The sequence below is a fragment of the Cololabis saira genome, chromosome 8 (genome assembly GCF_033807715.1).
Source record: "Cololabis saira isolate AMF1-May2022 chromosome 8, fColSai1.1, whole genome shotgun sequence".
Taxonomy (NCBI): Eukaryota; Metazoa; Chordata; class Actinopteri; order Beloniformes; family Belonidae; genus Cololabis; species Cololabis saira.
In genome coordinates, this window is record NC_084594.1 from 9,312,694 (window position 1) to 9,326,574 (window position 13,881).

At 39.9% G+C, this 13,881-nt stretch overlaps 1 protein-coding gene across 1 annotated transcript in view; it reads right to left on the minus strand.

Annotated features, from left to right (window-relative positions):
• LOC133448300 (dual specificity calcium/calmodulin-dependent 3',5'-cyclic nucleotide phosphodiesterase 1B-like) overlaps positions 1–13,881 on the minus strand; it is a 39,207-nt gene that overhangs the window by 9,678 nt on the left and 15,648 nt on the right. The window contains exons 6-8 of the mRNA XM_061726695.1: positions 13,625–13,765; positions 9,407–9,507; positions 1,109–1,234 (exon numbers count right to left, since the gene is read on the minus strand). Coding sequence (XP_061582679.1) covers positions 1,109–1,234; positions 9,407–9,507; positions 13,625–13,765 — 368 coding nt within the window. The remainder of the gene's footprint in view (positions 1–1,108; positions 1,235–9,406; positions 9,508–13,624; positions 13,766–13,881) is intronic.

Consider the following 13,881-nt stretch of genomic DNA (forward strand, 5'->3'; position numbering starts at 1 on the left):
ATTGTAGTTTCCACCAACACCTCAGGCTTAGTTGAGGCATCTTCAGAAAACTTTGAGGTCAGTGTTTTTTAAAACCAGTTATGTGTTTTGTTGTTTTACTCAATCCCTCTCTGTCTGCCATCAGCAGCTGTGTGCCTTGATTGTTGTCTCCTGTGTCTTGTTACACGTCTTCCCTCTGATCGTCCTGTGTTTAATACTTTGTCTCCTCTTTTCTTTGCCAGTTTGTTTGTTGTGGTTTACTGTTGTCATGTCCTCCAAAACACACTCCCTTGTTGCTTTGCCTGTTTCTTGATTTCAGGCTTTTACTTATCCTGCTGCCGTCATTTAGCCTATTTGTTGTTCACTAATCCACCCTCTCATTCCCCTTCATTATGTGCTTCTCCGTAGGGCTGGGCGATATATCGAGATTTTAATATATATCGATATATTTTCAAACGCGATATGGTACGAGACAATATCGTTTATATCGATTATTTAAAAAAAAATATATATATATATTTTTTTTTAGGATTTTGATATAGCTTATTTTGTGACAAATTGACTTGAATGTTTTATTTGAGATTTGCACAAATGTTTTGTTATTTGCAAAACTGTCAACCTCAGTGGAAACAGTCTGTCTGTTACTGTCTACATTGTATTAATTGCACAGTGTATTTTAATTTAATTGTTATGCAGGAAAGGGATATTTGTTTTTTTTTATTATTTATTTATTATTTATTTTATATGCAGGCAGTTTATTTTTATTTCATTTGTTTTATACATTTTGATATTATGCAGACCTCTGTTAATAAAGGTACCTGTGTGACATTTGGCACGAGGCTTTGTATTAAAACTGACAGTTTTTTTAAGGGTTTGCCTCAGAAAAAAATGAAGCTAACAGAGATGCTATGCTATAATGCTTTGGGGGAAACCCCAATTATGGCACAGAAAAAATATTGATATATATCGAGTATCGCCATTCAGCTAGAAAATATCGAGATATGACTTTTGGTCCATTTCGCCCAGCCCTACTTCTCCGCCATTTACTATATCTTTTAGCAAATGTACACTGATATTGTGATATTAGACAGCTATAAATATTCAGAAAGTAGAAATCTTATCATCTTACATCCATTCATCTCGTGTCAAATGTATAAAGATGTTCAGTTGGTCGTCCTGCAGCAGGCGAAACGCAGCGCTCAAATGATGACTCTCTTGTACGGACCGATCGTTGTAGATCAGTGCAAACTCTGACCTGCAAGACAGACAGAGACAGGAATGTAATTGGGAAAGACAAAAAATGTAGCAAGGGAACGATTTTAAAGTATCCATGTTGATAAACATACAATCTAAGTGGCTAGTTTGGATGGCAGATATCATAAGTTTATTTGTCCCTATGGGGTAATTTGGCAGTGGACATCACTTGACATTTCCACACTCAACCATAACAGAGAACTCATAATATGTACATGCACTTTATTACACATTAAAAAGGAACATTTTGGCCAGTCTGCAGCTGGCATGCTATTTTCTGTGTATATTTACACATTTGATGGGGAGTTAATAGCTCCGTGCACATGGAAACGGTTTAAAAACAGACCCAAGTGGACGTCTCTCGTCGCACATAATAATAATGTTAACCTTGTTCTGAGCCCAATCCCCATAAATATCATCTAAAATTGGAAATGACGGAAGGCTGCAGTTTGTTGGCTGTTGTTCCTGCCTTCCTTACGATCCTCTTCAGTGCCTCAGAAGTATTTCCAATGCTGAGGAGAGAATGTGGTAGTGATGGAGGTGAGAATAACACAAAAACGTCTTAAGGGAACAATTTAATCACTGCAACATCATGTCTGTAATGATGAATTTAAAGATTTCTAAAGACTAAGTGGTGATGAAAACTGTCACCATATGGGTGTTTCATCCTGCCAAGTCTCCTAACAAGGACTTCAGATGCTTTCTCAATGATAAACCCTCCTCCACAGAATCAGAGACTGCATGTAAAAGCTGGGATTTTTTCGAAGCTGCAGCGACTTTGGTGGGTGAGAGACATCAGAAGGGACGTGAGAGACAACAAACTATAAACTAGATGCAGTAATTAGAGTAAACCACAGAGGGCTGATGGCAAGAATCAAATGCTGCTTGTGAATTCTCCCTGAACTGTCTCTTATGTGGGTCGCTTCATTAATGATTCATGACCAAAAGGTAATTGTCTAATTTCCCAACCATGCTTTCTATATCTGTTCATTTGCATAATCTACTTTATTAGCCTTTTAAAATGGTAATAAAGTGCACTGTGAATTCCAATAAATACTTATTTTGAAGCCTCTCCCAGTCTATGCAGTTACAGGAAAAGCTTGAGAAACTAACTCCCTGGACAACATTCAGGTGTCTGTTGAAGTGTATCCATTAGAGACCTGGTGCATTTTCTTTTATTGCTGCTGTGAGCCCCATGAATATGTTATTATTATATACACAAGACAATGTGTGATGTCCATGTGTACGCCAGGACTTAGGAGGTTAAGTCATCTATAATGTACAATATGTCTACATACATAAATTACTATTGTCTTTTATACTTTTTTAGGCTGTTCAAGGGAATATTTCTTTAAAGGAGCTTGAGGCAGGATTGAGGCAGGATTTATGAAAAAAGTTTTCTAGTAATAAGGTCAGATGAAGCGTTCCAAACCAAAACGAATGAGCCCTCTACCGTATCTCTCCGTTGCCTTGAACAGGCTGTGTGCTAAAAAATGTGCTGCAGTGCTGGGGCCGAGTTTCCCGCGCTGGGCTGCGGATGTGACGTCACATGACGCTGCATGCGCGTTCTCCCCGTTCTCCCGTGCCGGTGTCCTGCCATTTTTTGCTGCTTTGCCAAAAAATGCTACCTAATGGTTTTCTACCTTTGTAGAGCTACAATTTTATTGTGTTTTACTCCCTAAACCACGTCCTTTTCCCCCCAAGTGATCCTTGTCTCTTGCCAGGCCGTCATTGTAAATAAGAATGTGTTCTTAATGACCTGCCTGGTTAAATAAAGGTGAATAGCCGAATGAATATCAAATAAAGCCATAGAATTGTTTTTTTTTCTCTCTTTATTGTATAATTTTCACAAAGTGTAATGCAATTGTAACCCACCTGGGTTCCACAACATTAAGTTCTGAAACCCAGGTGGGTTACACTCTCCCCTCCAAACTCATGCACGTCCCTGTGCATGGAAAGGTTCAGATGGTTATCACCTGAGGGGAAAGGACGGGAGGATGAGCTGGGACTTCACTCTCACTTATGATGTCGTTCCAGACAGTCGTCAATCCTTGGAAGAGTGACTTGACCACGGTGACTAAGGGATTTCCCAGTTCGACATATTCGAGCCGCCTAGGTGGCTGACGATTCCTCTCCGGCCTCCTCATCTTGTCATCAGTGTCTGCTTGTTCCTCCGTCTCCTTAATCTCCTCTTCTCTCTCGTTTTCAAGGATATGTGTCTCATCACATTCTGGCATGTCGGGGAGGACTGGAAGTTGTTCAGGGTAGTCCTCATCCGGCAAGTCTTTTACAGGGTCATCGTTGTCAGGTAAGTTTGTCTTTCTTTCCACAGGTTCACTTTCAGGTAGGTCTTGGGTTTCAGAACTTAATGTTGTGGAACGGTGCAGTTCCCTGGCCGACCAGAGGGTGGCGCGTCCGCTATGAGTAAACGGTCAGCCTGCGTTCACTCTCTTTTCGGCAGAAGTCATTGCCAAGAGCACACAGCTACAAACTGAGAACTCCCGGTAACAAATAAACACTCCTCACACCAGAAATTCACCATAATTCTCCTGGTACACACTGTTAACAAGTTATTTGTTCACCAGGGTTTTACATTGTTTTGAGGATTCAGCTCTGTTAGCAGGCCTTAGCTCCGGTAAGAAATGCTAATGCTAATGCGCCATCTTGGCTATCAGGACTCCTTGTGACTGTTACTCTTGATTCATGAATAAAAACCAATTGGAGCTGTGATACTGTCGCCAAGAGTACGAGAGACTACACAGATACGGATACATATCATTTTAGTGGTGATAAATGAGTGTAAAAAGATCGCTAATTACGTTAGCACCAAGCTAATCCCGCTAGCCGCGTTGTGCACTGTCATGCTAAGGTTCACTTACACTATGCAGCTGTGATACTGTAGCAGAGCAGTAACAGTGTTTTACACCATTAAAGGTGCCTTATATTTAATTGTTTGAGGTTAAAGTTATGTTACTGAAGGAGTATTGATTGATTACCTGTATTGTTAAGGTAATTTAATGGTTTAAATATGCTTAAATGAATACATAATGGCTGTTTGATCCATCCTAACAGTTAAAAGAGGGCTGAATATTAAAGGGCCCATGTTTAATTAAAAATATGTTACAATTAAAGTGCTGTTAAAAGAGAATAAATAGATTTAATGTGTTAAAAATATAAATAGTGAGTTTAAATATATTATATTTCATTTACATGTTGAAGTGAATGTTGTGATTTGGTGTGCATGATTTGCAGCTAATTTACACTGGGATATCTTGTGTGATGTGATGTAATTCTATTCATTTTGCAATGATTAGACAGTGTGTATCTTTCATGATTTATATACTAAGAGAGGAAATGTTAATGATAGTGATGATTTAAGGAGATCGATAGAGAGAAAATTATATTATAACATGCATTCTTCGCTGTTTGCATAGATTGGTTTTTTACCCAAACCGAGTCGAGCAGGATCTGAACTTTATGTTCAGTGGCGAGCCAGTTTGAATTGAGGATTGACTGTGGAGGAACCAGCAACGCGGTGTGGCCAGCCGCAGGATCCATCTGCAGAGCACAGCATCGTCGATTCCCTTTTCTAACAGACAGATAAGACTAACACTCAAAATCTACCCGGGTAGTTCGAACACAGACATCAAAGAACACACACACTCATACACAAGAAGACCTTTGCTTCTTTCCCTAAAGGAGCAGTACACATTGGACATTGAACTCTTTATTTTGAAGGAACCTCTATTTTATTTTATTTATTTTTATGGGCCCATTTATTGTGCATTTGTGCACACTAGGAAGCCGGCTTAGGTAGGCAGGGTTTGTAAACTCATCTTTATTATTTTGTGAACAATACATTGAATTCAAACCATTCCGTTGTGTGTGTGTGTGTGTGGTAATTCTGCTGACACAGGTTTTCAGGCTCTTCAGTCGTTCCTAGACCTTACTGATACTGGTTCAATAAATATCACCTATATACTTACCTTTGGTAACCGTTACACAATTCATGTCATGGGTAATGTATTTTGAAGGATCAAATACTTGACATCCCATATTATCCTTTTTACATCATGCAAGAAATGATTGGCGTTGCAATCAAACTTTGAAAATCGACTGTGCGCATGCACAGAACCACAAAGTAGCATTTTCTGGCAGAGAGCAAGGATTGGCAGAACACCGGCTTCGCTGTTGGCTGCAGTACCCCAGACGGCCGTCGTGGGGAAGGGTGGTGCTAGAGAGTCTCATTTCTTAAAAGGAGCCTCATGCTCCTTTAAGTTTGAAGTTGGTGAATTCACGCTTGTATTTGCTAGAGACAAGGCAAGCCCTTTACTTGTCCAACCTCCTCCTCTGACGACATGCTTTAAACTGCACTTTGGTGTGAAGTAGGCTACTCTCAAATCCAACGTTCCTGGTTCAGGGTGGTATACTGTAGTTTATGTGTGCTGAGCAGATCTGCAAGAGTAAGATAGACACTTATGCAGACGACTGCACAAACCACACATCTAGATAAAAACAAAGTCTGTGAATACTTGAGAATATAAATCAAGTCTACTAACAAGTTGGCATGCTTTAAACAAAAAGGGGGTTTTGAAAAAGTCCACAAAGAAGTGAATCCTCTTATGAAGACAACATGTACAATCCAATTGCTCTGGTGAAGCCAAAGAACTAGTATCTGTTTGTTCAGAAATGTATTTTCCTTCCATCCATCCAACCATTTGCTATTACCGTTTTAATCCTGGGATGTATTTTCCTTCTTTATGTTAAATTTAAAGCATAGACTAAAAGGCCTAAATATTAGCTGCAACATTAAACTCACTGAAAAATATGGCTTTTATCTGGTTGTGAAATTGTGATTTAGTATTCTGTTGGTAAAACCTGTACCTGTACCTGCATTCAAATGGATTGACTGACATGTGCCAGCTGCATGGGGTGGATTGGCCATAGGGATAGGGTTGCCAACCGTCCCTTGAAAAACAGAATCGTCTCGTATTTATAAGCTAAAGTACGCGTCCCGTATTGAGCTGAAAAAGGACGCACTTTGTCCCGTATTACTGTGAGAGTCAAAAAATAGTCATAAAATGGCATTTAGCTGTTGAGTTCATAAGTTATTTTTTTCTGTTTTACTACAACTGTAGCCTACAGTCATGGCCTTTGAGGCACAAATATGTTTACAAGTTTTCTACAGACTTTCTGTTTGCACTTTTGTTATTGCACTAAAGATGTGCAGTATTACAGAATGGATGTTCTGCTTTCTTTCTATTGTTTTGTATTAATTTATATAATTATAAGTTAAGCAGGACAGGTTTCTGTTTAAGAAAGATACTTATTTTATTCAGTTAATTTTGTTATTTTGTATTAAAGTGAATAGCTGCATAATAATTTGTTTTCCATGTGTTCATGGCATTCAAAAATATGCATTTAATTCAATTCAGGTTCGAGTCAAATAGTAAAAAAATCGTTTCACTCACATAGAAAGGGGTTAAAAAAAATTCACCACACCAGGAAGGGTGAATGCAATCAGGCCGGCCGGCCCTGCTGATGAGGTGTCCCTTATTTATTGTTCAGGGAGTTGGCAAACCTACATAGGGAGTACCGGTGTTCTGCCAATTTCTGCTGCTTTGCCAAAAAATTCTACCTAATGATTTTCCACCTTTTCAGAGCTACAATTTTACTGTGTTTTACTCCCTAAACCACTTCCTTTTCCCCCAAGTGGTCCTTGTCGCTTGCCAGGCCGTTATTGTAAATAAGAATGTGTTCTTAATGACCTGCCTGGTTAAATAAAGGCGAATGACTGAATGAATATCAAATTAAGCGACAATAGTTTTTTTTTTCTCTTTATCGTATAATGTTCACAAAGTGTAAAGCAATTCATGTCATGGGTCGTGTATTTTGAAGGATCAAATACTCAACATCCCATATTATCCATTTTACATCGTGCAAGAAATGATGGGCGTGACAATCAAACTTTGAAAATCGACTGTGCGCATGCGCAGAACCACAAAGTAGCATTTCTCGGCAGGTAGCAAAGATTGGCAGAACACCAGCAGTTTTCCCGGTGGGCAGGTCAGTAATGGGCTGGCAGTGGATGACCTTTTTTTTTTTTTGTATGTAAAGAAATAGGCCCAGTAGTCCCGCCCACGCATTTCCCAGACCCGCCTCATCCAATCACCTTTAATGATCAGCTAATGACACGTCATTAGCAATCTGTGAGGGAGAAGAGGAAGCAAACATTGAGAAAAACCGAAAAGTTGGTGCAGAAAAACTGAGGGAAAAGAAGAAAAAAAAAGGCTCTCGCAACTGATGCTGCTAAGAGCAGAAATATAGTAAACATGTTTGCTGCCGCGGGAGCCTGATTAGTTAACCACCATTGTGGTGGTGTGGTTTGAGGATGCAGATCTGCTTCTTCACTATATTTACAATTGCAAATCAGTCCACCAGAGTTAAACTGTTTTAAGTATCAATATATTTTCTTCAAACCCACTGTCCAATTGGTTCATGCTTTACCTATTTTTTTTCTGTCGGTGTTTATGGTTTATTGCCTTTGCTTTTTTTTTTTTTTTTTACTTTTTTTAAGGACATTTTCAGATTAAATTACATCAAATAAGGAGGACCATGACCCATTTTACAGTTAAACCAGGGGTCGGCAACCCAAAATGTTGAAAGAGCCATATTGGACCAAAAAAACACAAAAAACAAATTGTCTGGAGCCGCTAAAAACGAAAAGTCTTGTATAAGCCTTAGAATGAAGGCAAATGGCGAAAGGTGAAATGTTGAGGAGAAAGTTGAAGTGTCGAGAAAAAAAATGGAAATGTTGAGAAAAAAGTCGAAATGTCGAGAAAAAAGTCAAAATGTCGAGAAAAAATGTCGAGAAAAAAGTCAAAATTTCGAGAAAAAAAGTCGAAATGTCGAGAAAAAAGTTGAAATGTCGAGATTAAAAAGGAAAGGAAAAAGGAAGAAAAAAAGAGAAAAAAAGGAAAAAAAGAAGAAAAATAAAAAAAGAGAAAAAAAGAGAAAAAGAAGAAAAAAAGGAAAAAAAAGGTCAAACATTTTTGAAAAACTAGGGCGGCGCTAAAGAGCCGTATGCGGCTCTAGAGCCGCGGGTTGCCGACCCCTGAGTTAAATCAATGTACATCAACGGACAGTACCTACGCGCGGATTTTGCCGGGCCAGTCTGGACAAAAACAGTCCAGGGCCGGCCACCTGCTCAACCTGACCTCTACAGTAATGGACTCTTCAGCCAGACAGCAGCAGGCTCCACGAACGCTGTTTAAGAGGGACTCAAAACCACACTATAAAGTGTTTACCAGTTTTACAAACTCCCGAGCTACAAATCTGAAGAAATTTGATTCCATCTGTGGAAAGTGAGTCAAATCCACAACCTACAAGGCCCACAGGATTTATTGGAAATGTCTTCAACACACTGAAGGCCACCCTCAGTGCTCTGACTTGTTTTGGCAGAATGAAGAAGACTCACTACTCAATGTTTGGCAGGTAGTTATGTTATCACAATAAATGAAATAAAATCCATCCATCAATTCATTATCCACACCCGCTTTTACCTATTGAGAGTCACAGGGGGCTGCTGGAGCCTTTCCCAGCTCTGTTCACGCAAAAGTAGTCTTAAGTTTATACTTAAATGTAATTACATTTAAGTATCACATTACAGTTAAATTATAATTCATTCTTCTTTGTTTTGTTTTGCAGAACTTGAGTGTTACGAGTACACGAGAGCAAAGTGTAAAAAAAAAAAAAACACAACATAACACACTTGAACACATATCAATTCAACCAAAGCCCACAGGAGGTAAGAGATATTTTTTGATTAGATTATAACTTGATACATAGATGCAGCGTCTAAGACATGGTCTCTAACTGGGGAATAATATTTTGTATGCTTTATTCCGAAAATAAATGATGATGATGATGATGGGTGCCAAGAGACCCTGTTGGAAAATCTAAAAATACTGTGTTCCCTTGTTTGCTTTTCCTGAGTTTTTCTGCCCTCTTCCAAAAACTGCATTAAGACGTCAAAGAAGCACATCTGTTCTCTGTCTATAGTTCACCGTATCTTTTAATGTTTCACAATTTTACAACAGGATGTTGCATTTAAATAGAAGGATCTTTGTTGGTGTAAGACGTGAACAAAACACGACTGGAGGAAGAAGCTTACTTTGTGTGGATGTGAAAGTTGTTTGTTGTCCCCGTGTGCTCGTAGTCATGAATGGCCGCAGCGAAAAGCGACGCCATCACCTCAAGCTCCGTCAGCCAGTGCTTGTTGGACACAAGAGACAAAAGGAAGAAATTAATGTTTTAAAAAAATCAGCGTTTGGTCCATTTACCTGTCGAAGTATGATGGAGTATTAGGGCCAAACTAAGACAAAAAAAAAATGGAAATTACGAAAATAAAGTCGTAGAATTACCAGAATAAAGTCATAATGTTGTGAGAATAAAGTCGTATTATATAATATATAAATATAACTTCACAAGATATTCATCTTTTTAACACAGGGAGAAGATGCTCTTCTCCCTGTGCTGGAGTCTATCCCAGCTATTTTCAGGCGAGAGGCAGGGGTTACACCCTGGACAGGTCGCCAGTCCATCGCAGGGCCACATATACACAAACAACCAGACACACTCACACTCGCAATTTAGAATGATCAATTTACCTAGCATGCATGTTTTTGGACTGTGGGAGGAAACCGGAGTACCCGGAGGAAACCCACGCAAGCACGGGGAGAACATGCAAACTCCACACAGAAAGACTCTGCTGGGCCTGGGAGTCGAACCGGGAACCTTCTTGCTGTGAGGCAACAGTGCTGACTACCAAGCCACCGTGCTACCCAAAACAAGACTCATCACTAGAAAAAACAACAATTTTCACCTGTTTCAAGCTGACCAATATTGTGACATCATTTTTAACATGCTTTTAACACTATTAAAAGTCTTGGCCAATATCCCTCAAATGTGTCTAAAAGGGTGTAACAAGAAAAACTTCACTCCAGTACTCCATTCCTGGCTTTTTATGACGGTGTTTTTTGCGCAGTGAAAAACGCTTCCTTTTCCCCCTTTCCTGTCAATCATTGCACTTCGACACTTCGACTTTCTTTTCAACATTTCACCTTTCGCCATTTGCCTTCATTTTAAGACTTTACAAGACTTCATTTTTTGCGGCTCCAGACATATTTGTTTTTTGTGTTTTTGGTCCAATATGGCTCTTTCAACATTTTGGGTTGCCGACCCCTGTTCCAGACCGAACAGCCCCTCATGCCGTTATCAAAAATAATCGCTTTAGAATATAAATGATTATGTTCTGTGTGTTTTTTATTAAAACCTCAGAAGCTAATATAGTCCTAAGTGCTAAATAGCAAAAGTGATGCCAGCTGTTGTTTCCCACTAATCAAAAGTCCACACATTTTTACATACAGTTCTTGCTTTATAATTTTACCTGATGTGGTGAAAAAAAGATTCATCCCTGTACAGTTGGCATGGATATGAAATCTAGCTATGATACCGACATTTTTATTTATTTTTTAACTGGGGTTTTATATATTTCTGCTGCAGAATTGAACATTTTAATACAAGGTCAAGAATGAAAGACTCTTTTGCAGTCAGCCAGTCCTTCAGATGATCTGTGTCGGCTGGTGCTGTAAAAGAGCTGAAAAAGCAGACAATGGTAAAGAAATGGCTCACTGGAAATGCTCAAATATGACATGTTGTGCTGGAAAATACAGAAAAGAAGAGAAAACCACTATCCATTCTTCCTGGATAAAACAAGTGTTGATATGTAATATGTGTGTGTTTTTGAGATGTTTGTAGCGCAAAGATTTTCCAAACTTGATTTTATAATCTCAGATAATTCTGAAGAATAAAATTATGCCTAAAGTACTTATAGGTTGCTGCAGTCTGGTCTGAGTAGAGAAGAGGTGTCTGTGAACGCCATGGATTTGATTTCCAGCCAAAAGAGAGGCAGCACGCTCCTCATCATCAGCAAAACTCCCACCGGCAAAAAGAGAGAGCCCTCACATTTGAAGCTCAGTCTAGTATATAAATACATACATACAGGGTGGCCAAAGCCATACCTATACATGTATTTAAATGTTTCTGTAAATGGACTTTAGAAATGGCTTGACAAATGAAAGGATCACTTAAAGCCTTCTTTTCACTCTTTAAGGTTGTCTTATACATTTCCAGTTCAACCTGCCACTCCAATCAAAGATGAAAATGATTGTCACAACAAGCACAAGTTCAGCAGATTCACAGTTTAACTGTCTGGAAACTGGAAACACAGCAGCTTTGGGAGTTATGCTTTGGAGTCAACATGCACCAAAAAGGAAAAAAAGAGATCTACTGTAATACATAAAGGACATCTTATCATTGAACTGTTTGAAAGGGACCTGATACGACAATTTTTCTAACCATCTTGCACTCGGTCTGGATTTTATTTAAATCATAACCATTGACAAACTTTTAGGGTCTGATGAGACATGACATCCTATAGACTGCCATGTTTTGACTCCTTATCCCTTTTATCTCTTAACTTGATTTTATTATTTCTGTTTAATTATCAAACTGTAGCACTTTGAGATTCTCAGTAATGTAAAGTGCATTATAAATAAAATGTATTATTATTATTATTTACAAACCTCATTTCCCTCAGCCATAAGATCCCAGTAAAAACTAACACCACTGCTGTAACTAATGGAGCTGCCTAAGATGCGTTTGATTAGATCTAGAACTGTAACATCACATTTTTAGATGTGCATGTCTCATTTTGCTGAAACCTGCCTGTATCAGGTTTAGAAAGCATACAGGAAAAAGGATCTCAAGTGGTTGATGTGATGGTTTTTGAAGATAAAGCTAAAAAAGACTTGCCATCTGTGACAGTATTGTGACAAAAGTATTGTGACTTTCTTCTTCCGGCTCTCGACGAAGGCGGACGCTTTTCTACTCCTCTCCCTTATCTGTCTGCCCCGCTACTGCTTTTGCTTGTCTCGTCTTCAGAGTTCTCTTTTTTCACTCCTCTGAAATTTACAATTATGGAATTGATTGGATTGAACTGGTCTCTCAGCACAATTGACCAAATTTTGCAACAAGAAGACAGGGGGTAAGGTAGCCCTCTTGCCCGGATGGGACATTTTTTGCTGGATATACAATGGATTCCTACAAATACTGGAAGCTTTGTGCATGGCAATCCTGTCCGTCGAGGACATAGAAGATGCCTTCCTATTTGGATTTATGATAGCAGGATTTCTCCTGATTTTCCTCATGATCGGAGGTGGGGGTTTCCTGATGTATCGACAAACGCGTAAGTCGTCGGCAGCCGTCTTGGCTCTTTCAAAGCTGCCGGACGTGGCAGAAGGATCAAGCAAAGCGATCAACGCTCTGACTTTTACGTTTGGGGAGCAGGCCCGTATGCTGGATGTCAGTCTCGAACAGAACCGCAGGCTGGCGGGGGTCTTTGAACTCATTAACAAGATTGATAACAACCTGGAGAAGTTGGGAGCTCAGCTTGGCCGGAATTGATCACAATTCGTCTGATTGGAGTCGCCGCTGATAAACCAGAGACTGAAAGGCAGACGGAAAATTACTGAGGCTGCCTGTTTTCAAAATAATTGCTGATTCTATAATCTGCCCTCGACAGAGCGGTCTTAGGCCGATCGCTCCTGGTCACAATCTTCCTGGTGGAATGTAAACAAGATGACTCTGCCCCCCACTAAACCTCCCCTCTCCCACGAACACCTGTGGATCCCTGTTGCAGAACTGTACTGAGCCACCTGATAACATCAAGGACATTTGGCTGAGAGCAACTCTGGGCAGAGGTTCACGGTCGGACTCATCGCTTCACAGACAGACACTTACTGATACGCACACACAATTCCCTCAATTCAACGCCTTCCTCGGCTCCTCCCTCTTATCAGCCCCCCCCAACAGTCTCCAGGTTTCGAGCGCCAGACAGCGATCACTTGGATGTACTGTGCGGGGACCCCCCCCCCCCCCCCCACACCCACACACCCACATGCAAGTCCTGTGATGTCTGTTGTTCTGTGTGGTGCTGAGGTGTTTTTTTGCAACTCAATACTGTGTATTGTATGATATTCAGTGTGAAGATGTATTTTTTTTCTCCCCCCCCCCCCCATCCCAGTGTTACCATTTGGAAAACAGGCGCACGATATATAGTTAAACCAATGTACATCAACGGACAGTACCAGCGCGCAGATTGTGCTGGGCCAGTGTCGCCGCCGGTGTATCCGAAGTCAAAAACAGTTTTCTAAGCTGACCCAATAAACCTGATTCTGATTCTGATTTTGATTCTGAAAAGCTTTGTCCTTGAAAGAATTAGATGAAGCAGATGATTGATAATATAACTATTCAAGTGAGTAACGTGTACCACGAGTCCAGAGCGCAGCAGCAGGCAGTGCAGTGTCTGGGTCACATCAGCAGCATGAACATGGTTGTGATAAGGGTTGTTGTGGGTGCAATATCCTCTCTCCAGGGCAGACAGGAACTCAGTCAGGCAAGAGATGGGAATCTGTGAAAAGCATTACATAATAAATAAAGAAATCTAAATAAAGAAATTTAAAGTAACATTTTCCAGCAAAGTCTGGCAGTATTACGTTGAGATGTTCAGGCCAAAACACTGACAAT